This window comes from Megascapheus bottae, chromosome X (assembly GCF_031878675.1).
Source record: "Megascapheus bottae isolate mThoBot1 chromosome X, mThoBot2.hap1, whole genome shotgun sequence".
Classification (NCBI taxonomy): domain Eukaryota; kingdom Metazoa; phylum Chordata; class Mammalia; order Rodentia; family Geomyidae; genus Megascapheus; species Megascapheus bottae.
The window spans coordinates 68,015,689-68,039,483 of record NC_143547.1 but is presented as its reverse complement, the minus strand read 5'-3'; the positions used below and the strand labels follow the sequence as shown (position 1 = coordinate 68,039,483).

Here is a 23,795-nt window from a genome sequence, read left to right as displayed (position 1 = left end):
TGAGGAATGGTCAGGTAGTGAAAGAAAAACTGAGGACGTGGACTGGGAAGGTGCCTCAGTGATAGAATGTTCACCTCACATGCATGAAGCCCTGGGTTCAATTCCCCAGTAACACACACACACACACACACACACACACACACACACACACACACACACACACAGAAAAAGCCAAAAGGCCATCTATGGCTCAAGTGGTAAAGCACTAGCCTGGAGTGAAGCTCAGAGACAGTCCCAGACCCTGAGTTCAAGTCCCAGGCCTGGCAGAAAAATAAAGAAAGAAAAACTAAGAACCTATTTATTTCTCAACTAGACGAAGATAGAATGTACAAGACTTGGTTTCAGCTATAAAACAGATAGAACTATGGTTTTCTTGCAGCTCAGTATTTATTAGTGAAAGGGGGTTGGGTCATTTGGTGTTTATATGCTAGACCTCTACAGCTATGTCCTGGCTGTAACAAGGAAGAAGGCTGCCGCTATGGGTGTCTACAGGTGGAATAATCCCAGGAGTATGCCGAGCCCGATCTTCTGGGTTCCTGGTGCTATCGTGGGGCCACCACTATCAGATAGGCTCCACTTCCGTTTTATTTGGCTGAGTTGGAGAAATGATATCTTTCAGGATCTCAGCATAGTATGGGCTAAAGACATGCTGATTGTAATGTATCAGGCTCACAAACTTCCAGCCCAGTTCTGCCAACTCCCCTTCGATGAATAGAAGGCCTCCAGGGAAGTCTAGAAGAGACTCTCGCATGCCTCGAACTAAACAGCACTTAAAAAACAAGCGAATCCGCTGTTCTGTGAACAGGGTGGGGGTGGGGAGGAGGAAAGGAATAGAGATTTCAGAAATAATTCACAGCAAACACTCTATTCACCAAAGCTTTAAGTTAACTGAGTTTTTAGTGACTTACCCACTCATTTGTGTAAATCGTTTAAATGAGATTTTTGTTATGTTCTGTTTTGGAAGAGGGAATGCTATCAATCCCCAAAGATAATGTATTATCAAGCAATGGTGGGCAAGGGCTTGAGGAGTGCTCAATGGCAAGACACTTGACTGGCATTTGTAAGGTTCTGAGTTTAATCCTTTGCACTACAATATAACTAAATAAATGAAAATTCAGGGCTAGACAATTTTTGGCTGTTTATAAGATTTATCTATGAATGATGGGCATCTAAACCAATGAAAATAACATTGGTGTTATACCTGGAATTCTATGGGCACATGTTAAAGCCACTACACTTAAGTTCTGACCCATATATCCAGACTAGATTGTAAGATATTGAAGTCACAAGCAAGCTAGCCAAATGAACTATTTCCACGTTACAATGGAGCAAATTCTGTAGCCTTACTTTGCATCAATACCATTGAAAAGAGTAGTTCAAAAAAATGGAGTCCAGAACAAGCTTTCCAACAGGAATCACTTAGTAGTGTTTGGTGGAACAAAATCTCACATCTCACAAAGAAACTGCACATCATATATGAAGAAAGTAAAACTAAAATACTTCCCAAATAATATTTTCTACTTTAAAATGTTTTAGTAACTTACTGCTATAGCAGAGTCTAACCTCCCACCCCACAAATTATTGCTTCCCCCTACCATTATTTGTAAGTCTTACCAGTGATAATACGAATGCAGTTCTCTTTCTTGGCAATGTTCTGGAGTTGGCTTACAAGTGATGCCTTTCTTTCATTGCTCAGAGCAGTGAGGCCTTTGTCCTTCAGGCCTTGATAAATCTCCTGAGATACTTGTTCACTCACTCTCAACATAGTCTCTTCAGGCCTAGATAGTAAAGTACAAATAGTAAAGTACGGAGTGTCTCTGCCATAGGAATAACGTGCAGAAGGCTTCATACCAGAAGTTAGGTTCACTCAAGGGAGAATTCCAGTTACCCTCCACCAGCACATTGCGCAAGCTAGTAGGACGCAAAATATTTTCAGTGCTACCCTCAATGTTCCAAGTAATTCATAAACATAGCATCATATGAAATGAGATTCAAAGGAAATAAGAATCTGAAAATGTGGGCTGGGGGTTTGGCCTCGTGGTAGAGTGCTTGCCTAGCATGCACGAAGACCTGGGTTCGATTCCTTGGTACCACATACATAGAAAAATGCTGGAAGTGGTGCTGAGGCTCAAGTGGTAGAGCTCTAGTCTTGAGAAAGTCCAAGGACAGTGCCCAGGCCCTGAGCTCAAGCCCAGGACTGGCAAAAAAAAAAAAAAGAATTTGAAAATGTTTAGGTCCATCCTTGGATCCACTCAATATCTTTAGTGCTTGCAAACTTTGTTTAAAATACTTATTTAAATGATTTCAATTGCGTTTTCCTATTTTACAGTTAAATTGCAAATTCATTAAGAAACGAACTTCTAATTCTTCTTTTTAACTTTAGTATGCTATTCCTGGATGTAGTAAATAATCAATCAATACTATTTGTCAAGTGATCAACTTCTGAGTATACATAACATAAATCTACCATTATTCAATGAATGACATAACGATTCATTCCTTTAAAAAATGAGTGAATATTTATAGCAATCTATTCCTCACAATTTTCTCTTCGGAAAAGTTTTATTTAGTTCTGCCCTAAACCTCAATACCACTTATTGAAAATACTAACAATCTTTGGAGCTGATTCTCAAAGGCCTTTATATGGGTCTCAATGAAGAATAATAGTAATGTATTGCTTGCCTATGTCCCAAATACCACCTTGTTTTTCCATTCTGAGAGAGATCTATGAAACATACTTGGTATTAAATTCCTGTGTCAGGTTCTTGGTAGTACATCTCAGTTTTTCCACAAATTCAGGTGATCTAAATAAAACACTTCCAGAGAAACTTCTAGCTACTAGCAAAACTGATGCTAGGACAGTCAAATGCTTCAACTTGAAACTCATCTTCTGAAGTCGAATTCTGTCCATTAGAAGAGTCTGAGAAGATAGAACAGAATGGGCTTTCAGCAAAGGAGGGTTCCAATGGAGTCTTTGAAAACAAACAAACAACGAAACAAAATCACCAAGGCAAAGGCCTGACACACATTCCTACCTCAGGGAATTCTTCATTTCCAAAATCCTTGAGAAGGAGGTTCAAGTAGGCCTGGTATAGCACCATTGTGAGACTAGGAGGCTCTGAGTTCTCTGCTTCTTGATCAGAAAATGACCATGAGATGCTAGTAGAAGAACGAGGAACATCAGAACTTGTATATGGTGTAGTGAGGTCTCTGGCTGCATCAGTTAACCATATTTTGGTGTAGATGAGGAAATCTGTGGCAGAAAGTTGACATGCATCTTTAAACTCCACCAACTAAAGGCTAAGACATGAAGATATGTAAATAAATACATGATTTTAAGGGTTTTTTTGTTTTAAGAGAAATACTTTCATCACCTAGTTAGAAATTTCCTGTTAAAAAAATAGGAAATCACTGGGCTAGGAGTTTGGTGTAGTGGTAGAGTGCTTGCCTAGCATGCACGAAGACCCAGGTTCGATTCCTTGGTACCACATACACAGAAAAAAAAAGCCAGAATTGGATTGGTGCTGTAGCTCAAGAGGCAGAGTGTTAATGTTGAGGAAAAAAGCCCAAGGACAGTGTTCAGGCCCTGAGTTCAAGCCTAGGACTGATTAAAAAAATAGGAAATCACTGTTTTTTTAAAAAAAGAAAAAGAGATTAAAATTTCTCCCTTTATTGCTCTTAAATTTTAAACCTACCTGGCTGCTTATCGAGAAGTTTTTGGAATTTTGCTCGTTCGTGCTCGACAGCATGTTCCTGCCAGTAGGGATGAAGGTACTTGACACTATCATTCACCATGTCCATTTTCATCAGACTGAGAACATGGAAGATGCCCCTGTCAGAAAAACAGAATATTTATGTAATAAAAGGTCTAATGCAGGACACTAAAACTTAAGGAATCATAACATTGAAGTTATTTTAGAGTTAGACTAAGTTAAACTAACAGATATGCTGCATACCAGTGGGTCATATCTCTAATACATTGGAGGACCAAGGTCTAGGCAGAAAAGTCAAAGAAATTTCATCTCTATAGTAACTAGTAAAATTAATATCCAGTATCTACAGGGAACTCAAGAAACTAATCCCCCCCAAACCCAACAAACCAATCACTAAATGGGCAAGGGAACTAAAGAGAAACTTATCAAAAGCAGAATAGCAGAATAAATAGCAGAATAAAATAGCAGAAAAGCCTATGAGAAAATGCTCATCATCCATGGTCATAAAGGAAATGCAAATAAAAACAACCCTAAGATACCACCTTATCCCAATAAGAATGGCCAAGATTTTGAATTCAATGACAGATGCTGGCGGGTTGTGGAAAAAAAGGAACCCTACTGCACTGCTGTTGGGATTGTAAACTAGTTCAGTCACTCTGGAAGGCAGTTTGGAGGTTTCTTTAAAAGAAAAAACTGAAAATAGACTTTCCCTACCATCCCGCTATACCACTCCTGGGCATCTATCCTGAACATCATAACCCAGGATATAAAGACACCTCCTCAGCCATGTTCATCTCTGCACTATTCACAATAGCCAGGCGATGGAAACAATCCAGATGTTACACTGCAGATGAATGGATACCAAAAAAATGTGATATATATATATATATATATATATATATATATTGGATTCAACATAGCCAACAGACAAGATAAAATAATAGCATTTTCAGGGAAGTGGATGAATCCAGAGCAAATCATGTTGAGTGAGACTAGTCAAGACCAAAGGAACAAAAAACACATGCTATCCTTAATACGTGGCTATTAGATCCAAACAGTACAAGAGCGAGGACTCATTATTCATATACCCAATGCTATGGACATGTATTGGAAATATAAACACAACTACACAGACATAAAAATTTGTGGCTCTATACACATAATGTTTTAATACATAGATTAATATGTATCTATGACATACAAATCCTCAGCCTAATTTCAATGATGTACTAAAATCTAAGTGCCAGTGATTGTATACAGAGATTCCCTTTTGAATACTTGTTTGTTAAATATGTCATTTGAAATATGATGTAAAATTAATGTTAATAAATTAATAAAAATAAAAATAACTAGCAAAATGCTGGATAAGAAACAAGGCACAAGTAGCTGAGGGCCAGCCATGAGCAAGCAAACCAGAGCCCAAGGTCCTGTGTTCAAATGATGGTGTCAGTATAAAAAAAAAAACAGATTTACTTCTATTTATAATTTGATATTATTTGAATGTACCCCCTCAAAGCATGTGTTGAAAACTTTATCATCAGTGTTTGGAAGTGAGGCACAATGGGAAAAGTTTAGGCCACATAGAGAAGAGGCACATTTAAGAGAGCATATTGTGGTTTAAATATGGTTTTCCCCATGCACTATCCATGCAGAAGTTAGATATTAGCAGGAGGAAACTTGGACAAACTATGATTTTATAGGTGAGGCCTTTGAGGAAAATTATAATTATATAAAACAATCAAGGTGGAGCCCCCATGACTGGATATCAGAAAAGTAGAGTCTGTGGCACACACTGTACTGTTTTCATCATGTGGTATCCTGCACCACCATGAATCTCTGCCAACAAGGAAGCCACAACTGTCTGCAGGTCCTTGTCGCTGAACCTTCAAAATGGGAGTCAAACATTTTTCCTAAGGTACCCAGATTTTGGAATCACATTATTAGTTATAAAAACATGGAGAAAGGGCCGGGTGTTTGGCCTAGTGTTTAAAGTGCTTGCCTAGCATGCATGAAGACCCGGGTTCGATTCCTCGGTACCACATACATAGAAAAAAGCCGGAAGTGGTGCTGAGGCTCAAGTGGTAGAGCTCTAGCCTTGAGAAAGTCCAAGGACAGTGCTCAGGCCCTGAGCTCAAGCCCAGCACTGGCAAAAAAAAACATGGAGAAAAACAGCTTGTCTACATACTCACCTCAGTAATTCTGCTGGATCTTCTATACTCTCTAGTTGTTTCACTGCTTCATCTCGTACTGGTGCACACAATAGACCCATCAAATTGATAATATAGGTTGAGAGATGAACAACATCTAGAGCTCCTTGTTCTGTCTCTTGCTTGAAGACATTCAGGTCCAGAGATTCTTTAATCTCATTCCTTAGACGATCCTGGTGTGGTAATAGGAGTGACAGCAAGATCTGCCCAATGAATAATTCTTTTAGGTTAAAACATCCCAGATCGTGTACTTTAGAGGTAAGGAAAGCAGATCTCTAAATTTCTTAGAGAATTACCTTCTCTATTTGGAGGGCAATTACAATTAATGGTTTCTTTGAAATCAGTCATATTTATAGACTGAGTTATAATTTTCAAGCAATAGGAAGGACATAAATAAAACAAGTGTGATATAAAAAAGTGCAAGATAGAAGAAATATGTAGTACAGGGGTTGGGAGTGTGGCCTAGTGGTACAGTGTTTGCCTAGCATACATAAAGCCCTAGGTTTGATTCCTTAGTACCACATACACAGAAAAAGCCAGAAATGGTGCTGTGGCTCAAGTGATAGAGCACTACTCTTAAGAAATCCCAAGGACAGTGCCCAGGCCTGGCAAAAAAAAATAAATACGTAGTACACATCACTACAAGGGGATGTGATGTTCTTAACAAAGAATAAGGACCTTTTAATGGTTTTTCTCCAAAGGGCAATGAACAAGTAGTAAGGAATAATTAGAGTAACTGGAAATAACTGTTTGACTCAAAATTTTACTCCTGTTCTCTTAGCGTATGTAAAACATAGTGGCAGTCCTGTGAAAATTTGCTTGGTTTATTGTCTTGTCATAGCATTATCCTAACTCAAGCTACATCTCATAAATAATATGAAGCCACTCCATATTATCTATGTTCAGAATGTATGCTATTTAGGATAATAGTAGCCATTGAAAATCTAAAGGCCTAAGATGTCCAGGTATTTCAGAGAAACAAATGTAAGGTTATTCACCTCCTTGACGTTTGTTATTAGTTCAAGAGCACAGGTGAAATCTGGAGGAGTACATGATAGTTGTTCTTTCAGATGGTCCCAATAGGCATTGTACATTCTCTCCACAAACCTGCTGTCATGGCTAACAAGAAAGCAAATAGGAAAATGGATTTTTACTATAGAATTCAAACAGGATTTTGGTATCTCAAACAGTACTTAAAATTTTGAGAAAGTATTAAATTGATAACCCCAAGGAGCTATGTTTAGACTTCAAAAAGGTTGAATCATCTCAGAAGAGCACTTGATTCCAAAAATTTCTCCATACAATAGAAAGTACCATGAAGCAGAGGCTGAGATCCTAAACTCTGACTATGATACTCTAGATTAAATGTGTGACTTAGTTTCCATTTCTACATACTTAAATCTTTGAACTAGGCCATCTTTTTTTTTCTTCAGACCTGAATTATGAGCAAGGTATTTTCCCTGTTGATAACACAGAAAGTCTTTCAGACATGTCATATTTGGCACATCCCAAGTGGACTTAAGATCTCCCCCTTCAAACTTATTCCTTATTTATACTTGGTCTTGCAAACTATGGAGGTTGGCTTTTTGCCCTAAAAGCACACTTTCTAGACAGAAATACATGTTATGTTTAAAAATGCAAATACCAAAATAAATGAAGACTCATCCAAGTTTCTTTCCTTACATATGAACTCATGTAACTCATAATGGGCCATCCACTTAACTATATGGAATGTGCTAGAAAACTTAACTCCTTTCTCCTCATCCCTCTTATTACTTGGTACTATGTCTAAAATCCATCCCATGTACCATAATCTCTTACCTAGATGATTGCATTCATCTATTAAGTGTCCACCCTGACTCACAAATTTGTACCTCCCACAATCCCACACATATATTCTTGATAAAAAATAAATGATTGGCTTCTAAGCAAATCTCACGATGATATCATTCTCAATGAAAGTTCTTTAGGAAGTCTCTAACACCAGCAGGTCTTTATGACCCTTCAGGATCCTATTTTTCTACTACTCTACATTACTTCCATTTCCTAACATTGTGTACTCCAACAATAACAATCTGCATATAGTGAATATGGAATTTCTCTCCATCTATGTCTGACTCTAAAGAGACACATCCTTTCTTCCATGAATACCTGAAAAATCCATATTCATTTTCTAAGATTCAACTCAAAAATTAGCTTATCAGGAAAGACATTACTAATCTTCCTCAAGTAGCTGAGCACCAACATAAATCTAGACATGGATATTATCCCTTGGGGCCAGGACCATGGCCTACTGGTGGAGTTCTTGCCTAGCATGCACAAAGCCCTAGGTTCGATTCCTTCGTTCCACATACATAGAAAAAGCTGGAAGTGGTATTGTAGTGTAAGTGTAGAGTGCTAGGCTTGAAAAGCTCAGGGACAGTGCCCAGACCCTGAGTTCAAGCCCTGGGACTGGGGGAAAAAAAGAAAAAAGAAAACTTACCCTCTGCACAATAGCTATTTGATTGTCTTCCCTACAAACGTGTCTTTGTGGTAGACAGGCAGCTAACTCACTTATATGTTCTTAACACTCAATATTCTACTTTTGCCCTCAAAAGTATTCAGCAATTGTATGAAAAAAATGAATGGATGACTACAGATTTCTCTTAGGGACCTATAACTCATATCATTTTATAAATACAAATATAAAACTAGCTCATAATATATAAAGAATAACCCCTGTGTGGACACTGGTTGATCATGCCTGTAATCCTAATTACTCAGGAGACTAAGATCTGAGAATTCTCGTTCAAAGCAAGCCCAAGCAGAAAATTCCACTCTTATCTCCAATCTAATCACCAGAAAACTGGAAGTGGCACTGTGGCTCAAAATGGTAATGCTCAGGGACAGAGCCCAGATCTCAATTTCAAGCCCCACAACCAATAATAACAACAAAAAAGAATAACTCCAAACTTGATTTAAACCTTTTCCATTAGCATATGACAACGCTATTATAATGAAAAGTAAAAAGTTGAAGTTCTAGATAACATTACTTCCCAGTTCATCCACCAGTTATTACCATTACTTTTAATATTCCTTCACTCTCCAAGTGTGACTTTTCTATACACCTCTGCCAGCAGGAAAATAAATCTAACTTGGATTCCATGTATATGGATGAAGTGAAAAGGATACTAAGAGTTTCATGCTTGGTGACAGTCTTCCTTCAAGGAACAGCATGATCACTGTAATAGGCAGGTGAAATCTAATGTGTGTGAGAATTAAGAGAACTGCTGGCAGAGAAGGTGTTTTACTAACAAAACTCACTAAAGTGGCAAAATCATACATACATTCATGGTGACTGAATATTTACCCATGTAATGATTACAAATCCCATAGATACTTTCAAATCATACTTGCTGAATGACTCTTATGCATGCATTGCAATATGAAGATAATTAAGTGGAACCAAATTTAAGCCAAATTTTCTTTATTAAGCCAATTATGAAGCACAAATGTTTGTGAAACACCTTATTTCATGAAGAATTGGAAATATTATTATTTGAAAAATAACCTGTTTATCAGTACCTATTTAATCTGTAGAAAATTAAGAGAAGCTTGCTAGTAGCTACATTTGAAAAAGAACTGAAATTCACTCTATATTTAATTTTTAGCTGAGAGTCTGAAATGAACATTTCAACAATAATTACATTGATTTATTTCACAGTTAAATGTAATTTAATACATCAATATTTTTAAATGAATACCTACAGAGGTTACTCTGCCTTTTATTGGTGGTACTATTTAAGATGTGTCTCAAATATTAGATTGATCTTCAAACAAGATAAAAAATTATCTGTGCTATGTTCCTACATGAGGAAGAGGAAATGTAAACAACTGAAGACTTTGTACCTGTCTGGAGGCAACTCTTTCTTTTCCATGTAGAGATCTTCCTTTACCGTGGTATCATGAACAGTGCTCAGCTTGGAATTGTCATTAGCTGTCTGTGTCAGATCTTTAACAGAAAGGGTTTCAGGTTAGCTCTCCAGACAAGCATAGCCGTCATCAAAAGTGAATCCACAAAACAATTTCTATTTGATTTAAAGATTTATTCAGATAGTAAGGTCCTTCTAATCTCAAATCATCAAGCAAATCTTACAGAGCATCACTCAATCTTTTAGCATTTCAGATTTTGTGAACTCTTTGTCCTTCAATAGCACTGGAAACTCAACTCGGGCATGTGAAGAAGTCAGCATGCAAAAAGCAGAAGGTGAGATTCATGTCAAAAGCTTTCACTTGAAACTTGAAACTAGGTAAGAGGGAGTGTCAAGACGGTTAGAGCGAGAGTGAGATCAGTACTTATCTATTCCTCCAAAAAGAAGTAAACTGGCAGGTATATAATGCCTACTGAAGTGACTGTATGTGAAGTAAATGGAGTAAATTAGGCTTCTGTCATTATCATCTCAGAGAGCAGTTATACTCTCAGGCCTACAGTTTCCAAAGACTGTGATTCAGCTGGTTGAGCATATCCATGAAACCTTGAGACTGAGTGTGTGGGACTCTGTGTGATCATCTTTGGCCATGTGCCACTTTTGTTCAGAGAGAGAATAAACTGTACAATGAACAGCATGCAACTGGTGGAAAAGGGGCTAGAGTTACGCTGATGGAAATAATGTAAGCCCGTAAACAGTGTGCTATTGCATGTAATGCATTTATGAATATGAGTACCTATAAATAAAAACATTATCTAGTCTCATCATCCCCGGCACTTTGTCTTTGGCTTGTCTAAACCAAAAGAGAACCTGAGAACTTGTAACACAGCATGAGAAATTGAAATTCAGTAGAATAATAGCAAAAAAGTTTGTAAAATCGAGACCGGGAGTTTGGCCTAGTGGTAGAGTGCTTGCCTAGCATGCATGAAGACCTGGGTTCGACTCCTTGGTACCACATACTTAGAAAAAGCCAGAAGTGCTGCTGAGGCTCAAGTGGTAGAGTTCTAGCCTTGAGAAAAATCCAAGGACAGTGCTCAAGCCCTGAGCTTAAGCCCAAGACTGGCAAAAAAAAAATGTTTGTAAAATCGAGATCTGGGCCTGGAGCATAGCTAGGGAAACAAAATAGTGTGTCAATTGTGCCAAGTTCCATATCTGGGGATGGTAGAGTCTTCCGTCTGTAGAGGTAAAGGTGAGAGAGAGTCCCAGACAATATCAGTACACATACAAGCACTCCTCTCTGTGGCTCTTGCAGGCTTACAGCTTAAACAGAAAAGAAGCCTCACATCTAGACAGTAACCCAGACTTTGCAAAAGAATTTGCTTTATGAACATAGGCTCAATGGTTTCCCTCATTTGTCGTAATCAGTAGAAACCTTGGGCTCTCCTAGCAGAGATTTACAATAGAACAAAACCTAGATACATAAGGCCATATAGTATGATGCTAAATGAAAGGACCTCCAGGATATAGAAACAAAGCCATATAATGAATGATTGTTGTCCTTAATATACTATGCTGTCCCTTGGATATCTCATATTGTTACAGTATTTCACTTTGTTATCTGATATATTGTATATATGCTTATTTGGTAATTTGAAATAGGATAGGGAAGGGGTGAAAACAAGATGAAGGGAGGGTGGGGGGAGGGAAATGGGGACCAAGACATGAGAAAGGGTATCAATGTATGTGAAGTAATGCACCTTCTATCTGGTGAATATAATGTAACCCTTCTATTAATTACAATAATAATATATGGAAAAGAAAAGAATTTGCTTTGTCTCTGTAACCTATCATCTAAATCTGCATTGCTTTAACTATTCCCCCTTACCCCCTTCCATCCAATATATCCTATCTCTGGAACCCTGCAAGTATTCTTCTATAATAGTCAGTTTTTCACAGCCTCATGAATCAGACTTGGCTTGGTGGATTGATGCTGACACAAACACAATGACAGGGCAATATAGTGGGGAATGGTTGCTGAAATAAGAAGGGAATTTGGTAAGGATTACTTCCTCAGGAACCAAGGGATCAAGAAGACTGCCTGAGACTGGATGCATAGCAAGTCATGTGTGGTTTTGTGTTGGTTGTAGGTGTCATTTGCCCCAGCTGTTCACATTTCCTAACAAGGTAAAGAAAAAAAACCTGTTTTTTGCAACACCAGAGTAGCTTAGCTTAGGTCTACATCCAAGGCACACAAAGAAAATCTAGAGAGGAATTTTGTCGAGTTTTAGTCTCATTCTGTTCACCCTCACTCCTGAAAATACCACCCTGAAGAGTTGAAACCCTAAGAAGTTTCAGAGATAAACTTAGCACAGGCAGGGTGCATTCCACTAGCATTCTTTCCTGTGAGCAACTCGGTTGAGATGAATTTTGCCTCGCTCTGGATCTGACTCACTTGGCCCTGGTGAGCACTATAACTAAAATAATTAGAGGAACAACCTAAGAGGTCTGAGGTCTTCATCCATGGTAGGTATGGTCATAACAGCTAAGAATACTTCTGCAATTACGCCTTCACAATCCCCTGTGTAGTTCACTATGCACCTTGTCACTGTTGATGAGACTGGGTACAAGTGCCATGGTGGATGCTGTAAGTCCGGCCTCTTTACCTCTCCACTCCCTATGAAGCACCTGCACCTGCACCTTCACAGGTGTGTAAAGCAGTGGATAAGTGATTCTCTCCTCAGTACTACTGGTGCAAACAGTACCGGAGAACATTTCAAGAACAGAACAAATACCAGTGGTACCTGAGGAAACCTGCATATCCCATAAGACTCCCCAGTTTTCTTTGTAGGGATAAATGTACAGAGTGTACACAATCAGTGGTCTACAGTAAGGTTGCTTAATCTAATAGAGTGTCCTCTTTCTTGTGAGACCCAAAGAGGCAGATGTCTTCTCTGTGTGATATTACACAAACTGAAGCTCCAAAACTCCTTAATCACAGACAAAGAAGCTACAGGAAATTTACAACATGATGCCTATCTGGAGATAGGCTTTGCATAGCAAATTGATAGACCTTAAAATATTTTCTGGTGAAAGGCATTTTAAAAGAAGTCTATTCTTTAGGCCACATACAATGCTGCATGCTTATAATCCAAGCTATTCATAAGGCAATGATAGGAAAATCACAGATCAAGGACATCCCAGGCAAAAATTATCAAAGCTTTTTCAGTTATACAAACAATAAAATCAACAAAGCAACATCAAACAAAACTGAGATAAAATGTACTAAACATTTACAGCACATTTCAACTAATAGCTGCATAATACACACCCTTTTCATAAGCTCACAGAATGTTCTCTAAAATAGGGCATATATTACACCATGAAGCATGTACCAATAAACACAAAAATATGGAAATCATATCCTACAATTTTTCTGCTCACAGTGGGATGGAACTGGAATTCAACGTCAGGAGAAATTTCACATATACAGATATTATAAAGATAAACTTTTCTTAAATAGCTAGAAGATCACTGAGGAAGTCAGAGAGGAAACTAAAAAAAACCCTTGAAAGAAATAAAAATGGAAACATAGCATAGTCAAACCATATGTGATACAGAAAATAAACAGCATGAAGATCCCATATGGAATCACAAAGACCCTGAATAACCAAGGCAATCTTGAGCCAAGGGAACAGAACTGATGCCATCACATCATCTGTCTTCAAGACATAGTACAGAGCCATAGTAACAAACAGAGCATAATTCTGGCATAAAAAGACAGAGAGATGCAGGGAACAGAATAGAAAATCCAGGAATAAAAGCACATATCTAGAGCCAATGGATTCTTGACAAAGTTGTCCAAATCTTGGATTCAACGAAGCCTGATCTATAACAAATGATGATGGAGAAAATGCATATCCACATTCAGAATACTGATGCTTGGCTGGTATCTCTTATCCTGTACAATAAACTCAAAATGAATCAAAAGAACTTAATACCTTAAACTCTCAAACTACTAGAGTAAACCAAAGGAGAAACTCTTACAGATTATTGGCAGCAATAATTACTTTCTAAATGGGACACTAGAAGATCTGGAAATACGAGCAAAGGCAAATATGATCACATCAAAATAAACAGCTTTTGTAGAGCAAAGGAAAAAATGAACGGAATAAACAGCAAGTTTCAAATGGAGAGAAGATTTTGCTATTGATCTAACAGAGAATTAATATCCATGTCATATAGAAAACTAAAAAAATTGAACACTGAAAGAACAAGCAATCCAATCTAAAAATGGTAAATGATCTGAATAAACACATATCATGCAAATTAAAAGTACAGTGAACTGCCATCTCACTTTTGTCAGAATGGGTATTATAGAAAAAAATGAAGCAAGAACATGGAGAAAAAAGTTAGTAATCTACTATGGAACTCAGAATTTAAGTCCTCAAAACAAATAAAATCATCATACAAACTAGTCATCTCACTTCTAGGCATATATCTGTAGGAAACATAGTCAGCATTCAAAGTAGATAGGTACATATCCATGTTTGCTGTGGTACTATTCATAATACATAATACACAGAATCAACCTAAGTGCCCATCAATAGATGAGTACAACACATATGTGTGCCATGTTATCTTATTCAGCTGTACATAAGACTAAAATCTAATCATATGTCCTTATATAGATGGAACTGTAGGATGTCATGTTAAGTGAAATAAGCCAAGCACAGAAAGATAAGTGTTGAATATTCTATTTGGTATGTGGAAACTGAAACATTAAAAAAAATATGATCAGAAAATAGAAAAGGAATTGCCAGGGAATGTTGAGGGTGCTTGGATGAGTAGGACTTCATTATTGTATTTCCTTCAGTATTCATAAGAACTATGACATAGATCAACATTGGAATTAGGGAACTACAGTTTTAAAGTCCTTATCAAAATAACCAGAAGAATAATACACAATAAGCATATCAAATAGTTATAATTAAGATGGGATATTTGGTGTGTAAAATAAAACATACAGTTAAGGTATTTTCTATCTTATTTTCAACATGGATCTATAATATTTTTCAGCTATTTGTCACCAAGATACATTAAAACTCACATATTAGAATCCTAAATCTGGGGGGCCAGGAGTGTGGCTTAGTGGTAGAGTGCTTTCCTATCATGCACGAAGACCCCGGGTTCGAATCCTCCGTACCACCTACATAGAAAAAAAGCCAAAATGGTGCTGTGGCTCAAGTGGTAGAGCTCTAGTCTTGAGAAAGCCCAAGGACAGTGCTCAGGCCCTGAGTTCAAGGCCCAGGACTGGCCAAAAAAAGTCTTAAATCTGGGGCCGGGAGCATAGCCTAGTGGTAGAGTGCCCACCGATATCCTCGGTACTACATACTCAGAAAAAGCTGGAAGTGGCACTCAAGTGGCAGAGCCATAGCCTTGAGCAAAATGTGTCCAAGGACAGTGCCAAGGCCCTGGCAAAAAAAAGACCTACCTGGAAAGTGGTCATCTAAGCAAATTTCCTCTTCCTCTCTCTTCCGTGGTGTTTCAGGCTCCTGGGTCTCACTCTTGGCATCACTGGGATTGCTCCGCAGCATGATTTTTTGGTGTCAGGCACCTTGGTGTTACCTTGAAATGGGGAGTAAAAAAACGGTAATTTGTCTAAGATTTGGCCCTGATCTATAGACAAGAGGGGCAAGGGCTCACTTGGACTTTGGTGGCTGACCCTGCTGATCCTAGTGGAAGAACAAACACTTCAAAGGCTTCTAATAGGAACTAAAGCCTTTAAACTGCCACAATTGAGACTAAAGGGCTTTCCGTTAATGAAATCAATGTAGTGTGGGTAAGCGAGGGAAACAGAAACAAAGGCCCAGATCAGTGCAGTGTATTGCACATGACTAGCAAAGCTAAGGAAAGAACCTGTCCCAACCCAATTCTCTTTCATTGTTCCCAGAATACCCTCTTTATGAAAACTTTTGCTTCAAGGACACCAAATTAGGCTTACTGTCCTGAATTCAAAGAGAAGAGTGTATCACACACGGACGCTGCCCTCAAGAATCAGTCTCCTCACCTCTTCCTGGTCTTTAACTCACTGCTCCGGTGGCTGCTGCTTCTGTTATTGAGACCCCAGCTGCTTGCCTATTAATCCTGGGGCATACCATGCTGTTGAACAGGAGAGGGGAGATCATCAGAGAGGGCTCATAAGAAACTATAGGTCCACAGAGAGTACACCCCCTGTCCTTGATCCTAAGTAATATAGTCCAAAACGCGACATAATGAACAATGTGTTGCCTTGGTATCAGGGCGGAGGGCCATGTGCCTGGGGATGCTTTGAGTATCAAGACAGAAAGACCTGGTACCAGTGGCTCCTGCTTGTAATCCTAGCCATTCAGGAGGCTGAGGTTTGAGAATCATGACTCAAATCCAGCCCAGGCAGGAAAGTCCTTGAGAGTCTTATCTCCAGTTAACCCACTCATAAACCCAAGTAGCAGTGTGGCTCCTGTAGTAGACTGTTAACCTTGGGCAAAAGAAGCTCAAGGACAGCCCCCAGGCCCTGAGTTTAAGCCCTAGGCAGAACTAGAAGAAGAAGAATAATTTTAAAATAATCCAGAAAGGCAAGCAGAGTTACATGGGCCGGTTTGGGAAGCAGGATTCAGATTTCCCATGAAAAATTTTCAGGCTCATACCTGTAATTGAAATATTCTTTAGGAACTTAAAACTAAGCCCACAGAGACCTTCGAGGAGGCCGGGGTGATGCTGCTGCGGCCCCAGGACGCCTCCATGGCTCCCGAGCCGGAGCCGGCCGGCGCCCTCGACCCTCCCGCGGGCCTGGCGGCCTGGCGCGCGCAAGTGCGCCGGGACCCAGGCGAGTTCCTGAGGCTGTGCGTGCACCTGGACTGCACCCGGGACATCTGGGCCCTGCAGGACTGGAGCAGCTGGATCATGCCGCCCGTGCCCCGCGGCCGCCGCCGCTTCAACACCGCCTTCTTCCTCTGCTGCCTGCGTGAGCCTCTGCCTGCCGACCCCGACCTCAGCGAGGTGACCGAATGCCAGTGGTTATCTCCGTCGGAGGCAACTGAAAATTTCCTATCCAAAAATATTTGGTTGGCATGTCCACAATTCTATGAAATAAGATTTGAAAATTTTGTTTCCCTCTCTGCCTTGCACAAATTTTCTTTGGATCGTGCATTAGAAGTGCCTGAAAGATGGATGCCCATCATGCTGGTAAGTGCCAACTCCACGATCAAGCTTTTTCCAGGAGATGAACTATATGTAGAAGATTCACACTTTGTAGAAAATCCTATGTATACTGAAAAGACGACTGAAGAAATCATGAAAGGCAAGAAATTTCACCGACTAGTAATGCACGATACATATCTTTATAACCTCCATGTGACTGTCAAGTCTAAGTACAAACATAGATATCCTAAGAACTACATAGTAAATAAAAGCCATTTGTAGGGTGTTTCTTGCCATTAAGCTGACCAACTTACAGTTGTACTCATGAGCTTGATTGAAAAATCATGAACTTTATATCTAACAAAAGTTGGAATGTAGTATTTCTTGTTTTTTTTTTTGTCCTAGGGCTTGAACTCAGGGCCTGGGCACTGTCCTTAGACAGTTTTTACTCAAGGCTAGAACTCTGCCACTTGGGCCATAGTGCCACTTCTGGCTTTTTCCATGTATGTGGTTCTGAGGAATCAAACCCAGGGCTTGGTGCATGCTTGGCGAGCACTCTATCGCTAGGCCATGCTCCAGGCCCAGAATGTAGTATTTCTTAATTCAGGTGTATTGGGGCACTGTCCTTATTCTTTCTGCTGTAAAGTGTATCATATGAATATACAGTTTATAAAGTATTTATTAACAATAACAAATTGTCACAATGGTTCCCACTTGTTTTTTCTTTTCTTTTTTTTTTCTTTGCCAGTCCTGAGGCTTGAACTCAGGGCCTGAGCACTGTCTTTGGACTTTCTCAAGGCTAGAATTCTACCTCTTGAGCCATAGCACCACTCCCAGCATTTACTATGTATGTGGTACTGAAGAATTGAAGCTGGGTCTTCGTGCATGCTAGGCAAGCACTCTATCCCTAGGCCAAACTCCTGGCCCTCCTCTTGTTTTTTCTTGTGCCAGTCCTGGGGCTTGAACTCAGGGCCTGGATGCTCTTGAGTTTTTTGGCTCAAAGCTAGCATTCTGCCTGTAGAACTTCTCTATTTTCACCTTTTTTGGTGGTTCACTGGAGATAAGAATCTCTTAGCTTTTAATGCCTGGGTCAGTCTTGAACTATGATCCTTAGATATCAGCCTCCTGAGTATCTAGGATTTATAGGCATGCACCATTGGCACCTGGCATTTGTTAATATTTTAAATACAAAGCCCTACAAAAGCCTTTAACTTTTTTTGTTGTTGTTTTGTTTTTTGTTGCTTGTCCCGTGCCTGGCACTGTCCTTGGGCTTTCTTAAGGCTAGCATGTTACCTTGAGCCACAGCACCACTTCCTGCTTTTTCTATGTATGTGATACCAACAGATCAAACCCAGAACTTCGTGCATGGTAGGCAAGCACTCTACTACTAGGCCACACTCTGGCCCCAATCATTAACTTTCATGCTCTGAACTGGCAGTTAATAAGAAGAGGTTAGAATGGAACTAAATTAATGAGGTTTGTATTTTCTGATTGCATAATCTGGAAAAAATGTTTAGTTGTATTAATAAGGATTTTACTTATTTTACTTTTTTTTGAGATGGTCTTACTTATGTAGTCCAGACTGGCTGCAAAATCAAAATCTTCCTGCCTCAGGTTCCTGAGTGCTGGGATTACAGACTTGGCCCGCTGTATCCACCTACAGTAATTGTTCACTGTTGGTTCTGAAGGGGTCTGAACTTGCTAGCCTGGCACAATGTTGCTGGCTATGCCTCTGTCCCTGATTTTCAATGAATAGTTTAAGAATAGAATCTCCCTTTTCCAGGCATGTGCCTGATCTTTCATCTGGGTACTTGAGGCTTCCCATGCTGCTGGGATCCAGGGCACATGCCATCTTTTCTGTGAACATGAGAAGTTCTCTTCTTGAGCAGGCTTGGGATTGAGACCCTTTAATCTTAACTTTCCACGTGGCTTGAGAAGACAGGTGTGAGCACCTGGCCCAGCTGTCAGTTAAGGGAATTTCTTGTGCTTTTTTTGCCTAGGCTGTCTTTGACCCTTGGTCCTACTGCTCTGAGCCTCGCCATATAGAAGGTTGTAGGTGTGAATCACTGCACCTAACTTTCAAAGAATGTCAATGGAAAATGGTAAATGATCATTAGTGTACTGATTCTCTTTTATGATCTTTGGCTAAATGATGTGTCATACAGTGAATTTATTTTTCCATGAAATGACTTAGTTTTCCTACTAATAAAGATGATAAAATAAAAAAATACTAAGCCCACAGTCTTCTCTTACATGCAAGAAATAGTCCAATGTTTTTTAAAATCAACACTCCTCCAGTTTAAAAAAATCATTACTATTGAGAAAGAAAGACAGGAAAGCTTGTTCAATTCACTGCTTGGTGTTCCTGAAGTTCCTTCCTTCCTGGCCACCATCTACAGTAATGAGAGACTAACAAGTTAGGAAATTCTCACACTAGGTTAGAGCCTAGGATCCTACTTGCCAATCTCAGAAATTTCAAGAGACCCTTACCTCCAATTAGCCACCAAAACGATGAAAGTGGAACTGTGGTTCAAGTGATAGAATGCTAGCCTTGAGCAAAAAAAGCTCAGGTACAGCGCCCAGGCCCAGAGCACAAGTCTCAGGAATGGCTTCTAAATAATAAAAAAAAAAATGAGGTGTCGGGAGTTTGTCTAAGTGGCAGAGTGCTTGCCTGGTATGAACACCTCTGTTCCATTCCTCGGTACCACATAGATAGAAAAGCTGGAAGTGGTGCTGTGGCTCAAGTGGTAGAGCACTAACCTTGAGGAAAGTTCAAGGACAGAGCTCACGCCCTGAGTTCAGTCCCAAGGAATGGAAAAAAAATTAAAAAGAAAGCAAATTAGGTAACTTTGTTTTGAATGAGTCCATATAAAGTAAGGGAGAAACAGGTAGACTGTTCAAATTTCATTGTATAATTATGGGAAACAAGTGTCCTTTGTGCCAGTCCTGGTGCTTGAACTCAGGGCCTGTGCATTATTCTTGAGCTTTCTCGAGGCTAGCTCTCTATCACTTAAACCACAGCATCACTCTCAGCGTTTTCTGTGCATGTACTACAGAGGAATCGAACCCAGGGCTTCATGCATGCTGGACAAGCACTCTCGCAGTAGGTGACACTCCCATCTGCCAAGTGTCTTTTATATGGGCTCCTTATAAAAGTTGTGTGGTGAAACTGATAAGACCATAAGCCTGGGAAGGAGCATACATTTTGATTTGGTTCTGCCAGCTGAATTGTAGGCATGTTTTTCACTAAAATACAATTGTGCACCTAAGAATAATCCAATGATGTTACAATAGGGTTCTGTTGTTCACATTTTATTCATAATCTACTTTGTCATTTCACTGTCCAGTTACATTAGTAGTACAGAGGTCATGTACATATGAATTTTGAGGGAGAATGTGATGGAGTAAATATTCAAGCACTTTTCAGCCTAAAGCAAGTCCACCCTCTCCTTTAGTACAAGGGGATATGGGGGGTGGGAACTTGGTTAGTGAAGTTACTGTTAAGTGGAGAGCACTTTACTTTACATTAATAAACACTAAATCTACATCCTGTCCTTATACTCCCCTAGTCTTGTCCCAGTAATGTCAATTTTTAAAAAATTGCTCTCACACTTAATTCATGTTTTTTATTTGATTTGAACATCAGGTTTATATTCCTAAGTGTATATTTTATTATATTTGAAACTGATACCAAAATTTAAGAAATCAAAATCCTATTAGGTTTCTTTGTAAGGAATGCTTCTAGAATGGCATCAAATTCAGTTATAGGAAAAATCACAATGTTTAAAAACTTACTGCAATAATTTCTGAAATTCTGTCAGTATCTAATTCAAATAAACAGTTACTTTAGTGTCTTTTGATATCAAAAATCCCCTGGGCAAAATAAAAAGGAAAAAGTGTTGGCATACTAAAGGAAAATGGAAAATTATAAGTTTTCTAGTTTAGCGCAAATAGTGCATGTAATAATCTAAATCATCAGCAGTTAGCAATGCCAACCAGATAAAGATTAGAATGTAAGGTGAATAGAAAAATGAAGCGAAATATATAACCATCTCCCCAGGGGAAACAGTTAATAATAACTGATTTTTATGTAATTGTAAAACTCACTTATATTTCTTTCTTTTTTTTTAAAGTCTCTTTATTGTAATATTTTACAAGTTAGCAATTTTTTTTTTGCCAGTCCTGGGCTTGACCTCAGGGCCCGAGCACTGTCCTTGGACTTTCTGAAGGCTAGAGCTCTACCACTTGAGCCTCAGCACCACTCCAGCTTTTTTGTATGTATGTGGTACCGAGGAATCGAACCCAGGTATTCATGCATGCTAGACAAGCACTCTACCACTAGGCCAAACTTCCGGCCCCCTCACTTATATTTCTAAATTATCTGCTTTGCACAGGCCCACACAGTAGATAAAACAGATTAAGTGAACAAAGTGGGGATTAGAGAGTAAATTACTAAATAACATGTATCAAGCAAGAGAGATAAGTCTTAAATGCTCTCGATGCAAGAAAGATAAGTCTTGATGCTCTTTTGACTTGATATAGAGTATGTGTGCATATATTGTCTCATGTATTTCCATACCATATATAGTACAACCTTGCCAATATAGCTAAGAAATTATATATCAAAATTCAGGTAAACTTAAGTTGCAAAGGTTTGGTAAGCACCAGAAGTGGAATACATACAAGAATACAATAGGGGGGCCTGGAGTTTGGCCTAGTGGTAGAGTGCTTGCCTAGCATGCACGAAGACCCGGGTTCAATTCCTCAGTACCATATACACAGAAAAAAAGCCAGAAATGGTGCTGAGGCTCAAGTGATAGAGCTCTAGCCTTGAGAAAATCCAAGGACAGTGCTCAGGCCCTGAGCTCAAGCCTAGGACTGGCAAAAAAAAAGCTGAAAGTGGTGCTGAGGCTCAAGTGGTAGAGCTCTAGCCTTGAGAAAAGTCCAAGAAGAGTGCTCAGTCCCTGAGTTCAAAGCCCAGGACTGGCAAAAAAAAAAGAATACAATAGGTAGTCAGACAGAAGGACATCTGCTATAGTGTTTGAAATCAAGTAATAACCTTTAAAGCCCCAAGCAAAATCATGTAAGATTACTTGGGCTTTCAAGATAATGGAATCTCTTGTCTCATATTTCTCCCCACTCAAACTGTCTCATATTTCTCCCCAGGCAAACTTTCTCATATTTCTCCCCTCCCTAAACTTTCTTGGTTGACAAACTCTTGATCAGATATGCTCCATAATTTATCTTCTTCGTAAAATAATATCAAAGTATATATTGCCCAAAAAGCCAATATTTTTCAATCTCTCCCAAGAACAGACGCAAAATCTTAATCTCTAAGGTGGACTCTAAAATTGACCTTTAGAGACATCATTTTAAAAATATCATGATTTTTTTACTATTAATATTATACTTACAATCATTTTAATATAAATCCAACTCTCAGTGTGTGTGTGTGTGTGTGCGTGTGCATGCGCGCGCATGTGGATATGTGCATGCCAATATTGGGGCTTGAACTCAGGGCCTGGATATGGTCCTTGAGCTTCTTTGCTCAAGGCTAGCATTCCACCAGTTGAGCCAGTTCCAGCTCCACTTTCAGCTTTTGGTGGTTAATTGGAAATTAGTTGCATGGACTGGCTGGCTTCAAACTACAATCCTCAGATGTCAGCCTCCAAAACAGCTACAATTACAAAAGTGACCCCTGGGTCCCTGGTAATTTTTTTCTTCAGGAGGGTTGAATATATATTCATTGGCTTCTTTTATTCCTTGACACACTTTTAAGTCTCCATTTTGGATATACATACCACAATTTGAAATGTCATTTAAGAGAATTTCATGCCTTCATCAGGAAATTTTTATCCTTCAGATTGGTTTAACTCACATTTGTTAGTATAATAATTTATTAAATGCTATATTCATTTATTACTCCAAAAAGGAAAACTTTATAAAGAATCAATCCTATCCAATAATATGCAGAATATGATCAATTAAAAGTCAAATATTTGTTGATAGCTTCAGGAGGTACACAATTTAGGAGGATTACTTGATAAGAATAACATACTTAAGGGCTAGGAGTTTGGTCTACTGGTAGAGTGCTTGCCTAGCATGCACAAAGACCTGGGTTCGATTCCTTGGTACCACATACATAGAAAAGCTGGAAGTGGTACTGTTGCTCAAGTAGTAAAGCACTAGCCTTGTGGGAAAAAAAAGTCCAGGACAGTCCTCAGGCCCTAATATCAAGCCCAGGACTGGCAAAAGAAAAAGAAAAAGTGTAAAGGATAGTTAGAAGTGAGATCCTGGAGCTCAAGATCACAATAGTATATTGTAGTTGAAGATAACCAGGTAGAGTGATAAGGACATGTGAAATACAGGGTTATACTTTAAAAAAAAAACAAGATTTAAAATAAAATAAATTTATGTCATTGCAATCCTTTTGTGGTGCTTGAACTCTGGGCCTGAGCAGTTACCCTGAGCTTTCAGCTCAAGGCTAGAGCTCTACCATGTTAAGCAACACTGCCACTTCTGGTTTTCTGGTGGTTAACTGGAGTCTCACAGACTTTAGTGCCCTGGCTGGCTTTGAACCTGATTCTCAGATCTCAGCCACCTGAGTAGCTAGCATTACAGGTGTGAGACACTGGTGCCTGGCTTGCAGTTTTCTTTATAGCACAGGACAACATAAAACTATGTGCTTTTTTGGCCAGTCCTGGGGCTTGAACTCAGGGCCTAAGCACTGTCCTTGGGCTTTCTTAAGGCTAGAGCTCTACTTGAGCCACAGAACCAATTCCACCTGTTTT

The 23,795-nt window shown here is 39.2% G+C and overlaps 1 protein-coding gene and 1 pseudogene across 2 annotated transcripts; one reads left to right on the top strand and one right to left on the bottom strand.

Annotated features, from left to right (window-relative positions):
• Nucleotides 1–368: 368 nt before the first annotated feature.
• Nucleotides 369–15,976, bottom strand: Tcp11x2 (t-complex 11 family, X-linked 2). 2 transcript variants are annotated; one of them, XM_090326795.1, is made up of 11 exons: nucleotides 15,896–15,976; nucleotides 15,320–15,453; nucleotides 14,936–15,034; nucleotides 9,809–9,911; nucleotides 6,919–7,039; nucleotides 5,903–6,123; nucleotides 3,696–3,832; nucleotides 3,036–3,253; nucleotides 2,739–2,920; nucleotides 1,615–1,778; nucleotides 369–795 (listed from the first exon to the last, which is right to left on the bottom strand). In XM_090326795.1, exons 2-11 carry the CDS (start codon nucleotides 15,420–15,422, stop codon nucleotides 563–565), a joined length of 1,581 nt encoding a protein of 526 aa, XP_090182921.1. In that variant the 5' UTR covers nucleotides 15,423–15,453; nucleotides 15,896–15,976; the 3' UTR covers nucleotides 369–562. The 2 variants fall into 2 exon arrangements, with proteins under 2 accessions (XP_090182921.1, XP_090182922.1); XM_090326796.1 differs by lacking the exon at nucleotides 14,936–15,034.
• On the top strand, nucleotides 15,460–17,286 carry LOC150041254 (acyl-coenzyme A diphosphatase NUDT19 pseudogene; annotated as a pseudogene).
• The last annotated feature ends 6,509 nt before the right edge of the window (nucleotides 17,287–23,795 follow it).

Bases quoted from the DNA above. Each gene is read 5' to 3' on its own strand.
- Tcp11x2 (XM_090326795.1), bottom strand. From the start codon at position 15,422: ATGCTGCGGAGCAATCCCAGTGATGCCAAGAGTGAGACCCAGGAGCCT. The intron at 15,035-15,319 runs GTAGGTCTTTTT...TTTTCTATGTAG, and splicing joins CTTAGATGACCACTTTCCAG to GTGGTACGGAGGATTCGAAC. The intron at 7,040-9,808 runs GTACAAAGTCTT...CTTTCTTGTTAG, and splicing joins AAAGAGTTGCCTCCAGACAG to CCATGACAGCAGGTTTGTGG.